The following is a 6,572-nucleotide window of genomic DNA, read 5'->3' on the forward strand; positions in this document are numbered from 1 at the left end:
CCAATGGCCTGGGGTGAGAGGCCAGTGCTGGGAGCGGCGCTGGCTGTGCCAGGGCACTGCTGGGTGCCCCCACCCTGAGCACTCCCCCCCTTGTGCTGGTCACTGCTGTTTTCCTCTGCAGGGCATTGTGTTGGGCACATCCTGGAGAGCAAAGTGGAAAGCAGATGGAAGCTTTGAGGCCCTGGCCTGAGGAGATGCCCCTGCAGGATGGCAGTGCTGCTGCAGAGGTCAGCTCTGTGCCAGCAGTGCCCGTGGCTGTCCCTGCCTGCAGTCCCTGGACAGTCCTGCAGCAGGACTGGCACCGACTGCCAGAGCACTGAGGCCTCCAACAACACAGGGCTCTGCAGGACAGTGTGGAAGGGAAGGGAGAGGAGGTCATGCAGGAGAAGGGCTGCTGCTCCCTGGCAGTGCTGCTCTGCTGGGACTCTTTTCTGGCCCAGCTCTGCACAGAGGCACCGACCCTGCAGCTGCAGAGAAGTCAGAGAGGAAAGATGTCAGGCAGACAAGCCAATGCAGAGTTCTTTATTTGGCTTAAGCACACAGTGAGTCAATTCCCAGTTTGTACAGCCTCTGGGCCAGGCTAGAAAGGCAAACACTGAATTGAAAATGTTTTTTATATACATTTTTTATATGCATATTTATACATAAAGATTTTTGATTTGAACAAATTCTCACAAAAATAACATCCCCACCAGGAGCAAAAAATAGAGAAGATATGTGTTGTGGTAGGAATTCTTAATGATACAGCAGACATAAGAAGTTATCTTAGCCAGAAACCTTGAGATTTAAACACAGGGAAGCCTGTTTATATTTACTCTCTTATATTCTTATAGTATCTTTTAATTAAGTTGACTTCTAGACTCCAGAGGTAAATCTGTTTTATCACTCTGTTTGCCCCCATCTGCATTGTGTTTGTGATTTAAGTGCAGCTTTACTTTCAATACTACAAGTGAAAATTCTGTAGCAAGAAGGCCCTTTTTTCAAGGTAATGTACAGCTTTTATATACCCGAAATGGAAAGAAATATCTGTTTATCTGTTTAAAGAAAAATATCTTCCTAGACCTTTAACCCCAGCCATCAATGGAATGCTTACCCTGCTTTCCCAAAACTCTCTATATAGCTAAAGTTATGTCAAATAAAGTATTCAGCTTTGTACCCACAAACTGGATTGTCCGTTATCATTCAAACCATCTCAGAGAGTTTGTTGCTTCTGAAAAACACCCAGTTATCAGTTTCCTCAGGCCATCCTTGAGCTCCTGGTTCCTCAGGCTGTAGATGAGGGGATTCAGTGCTGGAGGCACCACTGAGTACAGAACTGACACCACCAGATCAAAGGATGGGGAGGAGATGGAGGGGGGCTTCAGGTAAGTAAACACGCCAGTGCTGATAAACAGGGAGACCACGGCCAGGTGAGGGAGGCACGTGGAAAAGGCTTTGTGCCGTCCCTGCTGAGAGGGGATCCTCAGCACAGCCCTGAAGATCTGCACATAGGAGAAAACAATGAAAATGAAACAACCAAATGCTAAAGAGATGGAAAACAAGAGAAGCCCGAGTTCCCTGATGTAAGAGTGTGAGCAGGAGAGCTTGAGGATGTGTGGGATTTCACAGAAGAACTGGCCCAGGGCATTGCCCTGGCACAGGGGCAGGGAAAATGTATTGACTGTGTGCAGCAGAGCATTGAGAAAGCCAGTGGCCCAGGCAGCTGCTGCCATGTGGGCACAAGCTCTGCTGCCCAGGAGGGTCCCGTAGTGCAGGGGTTTGCAGATGGCAACGTAGCGGTCGTAGCACATGATGGTGAGGAGGGAAAACTCCACTCCAAGGAAGAATACAAAGAAAAAGAGCTGTGCAGCACATCCCATGTAGGAGATGGTTGTGGTGTCCCAGAGGGAATTGTGCATGGCTTTGGGGACAGTGGTGCAGATGCAGCCCAGGTCTGTGAGGGAGAGGTTGAGCAGGAAGAAGCCCATGGGGGTGTGCAGGTGGTGGTCACAGGCTACGGCGCTGAGGATGAGGCCGTTGGCCAGGAGGGCAGCCAGGGAGATGGCCAGGAAGAGCCAGAAGTGCAGGAGCTGCAGCTCCCGCCTGTCTGCAAATGCCAGGAGGAGGAACTAGGGCATGGAGCTGCTGTTGGACATTTGCTGTTCCTTAGGACAGGGTCTGTTCAGAAAAGGAAACGACACAGAACAATTAGTAGATACCCCTCTCAGCAAAGATACTCCATCTTTCATAGTAATCCCCCCAAACCATTTGTATTTCCCTTATGCTGGTTCAGAGTGGTGTGAACAGCAAGAATTCTGCCCATGTGCTGCAAAGGGCTCAGCTTTGCTCTGCTGCAGTGGCGACATGGAGCTGGTTTGTGACAGCTCTGATGATCACAAGGGATGTCAGATGTAACCCACCTTTAATAGAAAAGCTCCATTTCTGACCCCCTTACTCACAAGAGTGTGCTCTGCAGAACAGAGGTTTCTATTGTCTTTAGAATAATTCTTCTGTTAGATATGTTCCACCATTAAATCTGCAGAGTGTTCTTTTTAGGAGTAAAAATTCTCATTTTTATTGCTGAAAATGTAAAGAATCTTTAGAAAAGACAAGAGACAAAAGGGTTCAGCTCTCTGTGGTTTCAAGCAGAGCCAGGAGAGCTGCAGAGTTCTTTAGCCTGTTTCCCATCTGCCCTGCTCTTTACCTTGTGCTTCATTCACTTTGATTTCACACAAACAAATATTAAAAAGCACACCCCCAAATACATGTGCAGTGATGAGAGCAGGACAATGTTGTTTCCAAGGTCAGCTCTGTGAAGTGTCCCCTGTGCCAGCCCAGAGGTGCAGCTGTGCTGGACAGAGCAGGACAGGAGCCCTCCTGCAGAGAAGCCAAGGGCTGGGACAGGAGAAAGCCCACCTCCAAGGGAAGGCTCAGCACTGCCCAGGATCCTGTGCTCATCTCTGATCCTGCCTGAAATGTTCATCTGTGAGAGTAAAAGAGTTGGAATTTCAGTGCAGCCTCCTGAACTGAGAGAACAATGTCTATGCTACAATGCCTAAGCAGGAAACACACATTATAACTAATTCCTTTCCTGTAGCCCCTGTCTTTTCTTAGATTTACAAAAAATTCCCCATTCAATATGGTATAGTGGTCTGGAGCTGTGAGCAGGTCTGACCCTGCAACAGGGAGACATGGAAAAGATCCTCCCTCAGCTGCCAGGTTTGCTCCTTGCCCACAGCCCTTCTGCCCCAGCCCTGGCAGCAGCTCCCCGGGCCGGCTGAGAGCTGCCCCTGGCAGGCTGCAGAGTCCCTGCCCAGCACAGCACCCTGGGCTGCAGGACCCTGCTCTGCCCCACAGCCCTGGGCACCCCTGGCTGCACTCCCGGCTTCACAGCTCTTCCAAAGTGCCCCAAAACAGCCCCCTGCTCACCCATCCCATCAGCTGGGGGTGGGCCAGCTTTAGGAGATGCCTCCAGGAGCTGCCCCTGCACTGCCCTGCAGCCACAGACTCACCATGTGCAGCCCTGCCAAGATTCCTCCTGCAGGGAGCTCTCAGCCCTCCTGCCAGTGCTGAGCCCCTTGAAGCTCTGTCTGTGCCCTGCTGGTGTCCCTGAGCTGCCCTGGCAGTGCCCTCAGCCCTGCTGGGCTGTGCAGAGGAGCTGCTCACCAGCAGAGCTGTCTCTTTGAAGCTCTTCTTGCTTGCCAGGAGCTCCCTGTGTGCCAGGAGCCCGGCCCAGCTCAGCAGCACAGCAACAGCCCCAGGCACTTCATGACCCTCAGGGGACATTGATGTTGTTTACATGAGACTCAGTCCCTGAGAGTAAGTTCAAACAACTTCTCAAGAAGTCAAAGCGAGATTGAAACACTGAAGTTTCCTTTAGTGCTAATGAGTCTCACTGAAGGACACAACTGAGAACGTGTCCCCAGGTTCCAGTTAGAGCAGAAAACTGCAGACAGTGATGACAAGGATGGACAAGCAAGGCAAAGGTGGCTCTGATGCTGAACAAACCTTGACTTGTTTCCTTAATCCAACGGGCCAAGCCCTGTCCCCAGCCCCTGGGAAGGCAGATCCTGTCCCTGCCTCATTCCTCTGGGCTCTTCCTGGGGTACTGGGATGTGGGATGTGCAATGCCAAGGACAGGACCATGGGGTGGCACCTGCCAGGCTGCTGAGCAGGGACAAGGAGGCCATGAGGCCCCAGGGCTGCAAGGGGCACTCCCCTCCTCCTGGCATCAGGGGCACAGACAGCAGCCCTGGCCAAAGGCCTGCAGAAGGTGGCTCTGTCAGGGCCTTTCAGCTTCTCCCCATCCCTGTCTCCTCTCCAGCCCAGGCTGTCCTACGGTGTCCATGCCCTGCCCCTTTCCCTGCAGGCTGTCGTCATCCCCCGGCTGCCCCACCTGGCTGGCACCTTCCTGCACTGACATCTCTGCGTCCTCCCTGGCTCTTCCTGCACACACAAAGCCTTGGGCTCATCCAGACTCCTTCTGGGTGATGTGTTGCACCACACCTTTGCCCTCAGAGTGAAACTCCTTTCTCTTTGTTTCCAGTTTTGACCTCCCTAGCTGAACTTGGTATTATTTCTTTATTTCTCATGGTCTTTTCTGCTATGAGAAATGGATCCACCATCTCTAAATCCTCCCTTCAAGCCCTCTGAGGGCTGTCCTGTACCGTCCTCAGTCTCCACACCATTGAGGCCACAGCTCCTTAGCCCCTCTCTAGTGCTCATGTGCTTGAGACCTTTAAAGCCCATCTTGGGAGATCTCCGGGCACTCACTAATTTTTTTGCAGATGAAAATGTCGTGCTCATAGTCTAAGGAAATCCCAGGGATACTTGTTACCAAGGCCTGTAGTGGCAGAACATGGGACAGTGGCTTTGAACTGAAAGAGAAGAGTTTTATATTGTATAATAAGAGGAAATATTTAGCAATAAGGGCGGCAAGAACTGGACCAGGTTTCCAGAGAAGTGGATGTCCCATCACTCCATTTGTCCAAGGTCAGGGACTATGAGTAACCTGAATTAGTAAAAGATGTCACTGTCCATGTCCAGAGACTTGGACCACATGACCTTCTAGCTCCCTTCCAAGCCAAATAATTTTGTCATTCTTTTGAGTCTGAAGTCCCAAACTCCTTCTCCAAAGAATTTCCATTTTTGAGGACATGAATTGCCATGTTTTTGGAGAAACCCTTCTAAGTCCAAAAAATAAAAAAAATAATTGAAAGGAAGTTCCAAGGTATCTGTGTGAAACTTGAAACAAGTGGGTCAATGGCAGAACCTCTCAGGGTGACCTTGCAGCTGAGGATGGGGGATTTGGCCTTGGGCTCTGAGACTCATAATGGGCAGACAGAAAGGGGATTTGGGGACTGGGCAAGACTTGTCATGGGATGTCTAAGAAAGAACCAAAGCAAGGGTAGAATCCCAGTGGTTTCTGGAGGAAACAGCATGAAAAAAGAGAGAGAAAAGAGGCTGAAAAAGCTGGTCATGATAAACAGGAGGCTGGTCAAGACACATCCCTGGCTGTGCCCTGCAAGTGATCCCCACAGCCTGTCCCGTTTTCTTGATAACTCCATTGTCAAGAAGTTTCTGTGGGGAGAGACCTCTCTACTCCTGGCACGGATCATGGCCCAAGTTCCAGTCACTGGAGCTGGAGCCACAAATAGTCAGGTCTTGTGTTTTTTGGAAGACCAAACTCTGCCCAGACTGGGGTGTGTGTGTGTTGGAAGCACAAAAGGGTGAAGGAAATGCAAAGCTAAACACCCAATGTAGCCTGACTTTGTCCCTAAGTGGGGGATGAGAATTGGACCCAACATGTGCAGGGACAGATGGAGGGGTTTGTCCCCCTGGCCCTGCCCAGAAGGGACACCTTTCACGAAGGGTTGTGGCCTTGGCTGTGCTGAGGGTTGCCCCGGGCAATACAGCTTGGGATTGCAGTGGCACTGTCAGGGCTCTGCAGAGCTCCTGGCAGTTCCTGCATTTGTCCCCAGCAATGCCAGAGACCTGCAGGGGTTGCAGTCAATCACTTGTGCTCTTTGGGCCCCCGCCTGGCTCTGCTGAATGGGAGCAGGCCTGGAGTTCCCAGACTGTTCCTGCATCCAGGGTCGGGCCTGCAGTGATGTTTGTGCAGCATTCAATTGGTGCAGTGGCAGGATGGCCATGGATCCATTCCTGCAGAAACACAATGGGGCTCCATCCCAGGCAGGGATAGAATGGGCCCACAAATTTTGGAAGGATAAGAACCAGAGAGTTTTGGCCCTGTGGAATCCCATGGAACCAAAGGAACCCTGGGACATGGCAGAACCTCCTGGAATAAAGGGGACATTGTGACCCTGCAGCACCTCATGGAACCAAAGGGAGTCTGGGACGTGGCAGGGCCTGATGGAAACAAAGGAACCTCCTGGGAACAAAGGGACCCTGGGACACTGCCAAAACTCAGGGAGACAAGGGAACCCCAGGACACTGTGGAATCTCCTGGAATCCAGGGGCCATTGGAATACCCTGGGGCCTCCTGGAACCAAAGGGAACATGGGACACTGTGGAACCTCATGGAATCAAAAGGACCTCGGGACTTTGTGGAATGTCAGGGAATCAAGGGGCCA

The 6,572-nt window shown here is 51.4% G+C and overlaps 1 protein-coding gene across 1 annotated transcript; it reads right to left on the bottom strand.

The window, feature by feature from the left end:
* Positions 1-1,178: 1,178 nt before the first annotated feature.
* Positions 1,179-2,135, bottom strand: LOC115308060 (olfactory receptor 14J1-like). The gene is given in 1 exon segment (XM_029965497.1): positions 1,179-2,135. A coding segment is annotated over 1 exon segment (957 nt).
* Positions 2,136-6,572: the final 4,437 nt, after the last annotated feature.

This window comes from Manacus vitellinus, unplaced genomic scaffold (assembly GCF_001715985.3).
Source record: "Manacus vitellinus isolate BGI_N305 unplaced genomic scaffold, ASM171598v3 ctg7180002429164_pilon, whole genome shotgun sequence".
In the NCBI taxonomy this organism is placed as follows: domain Eukaryota; kingdom Metazoa; phylum Chordata; class Aves; order Passeriformes; family Pipridae; genus Manacus; species Manacus vitellinus.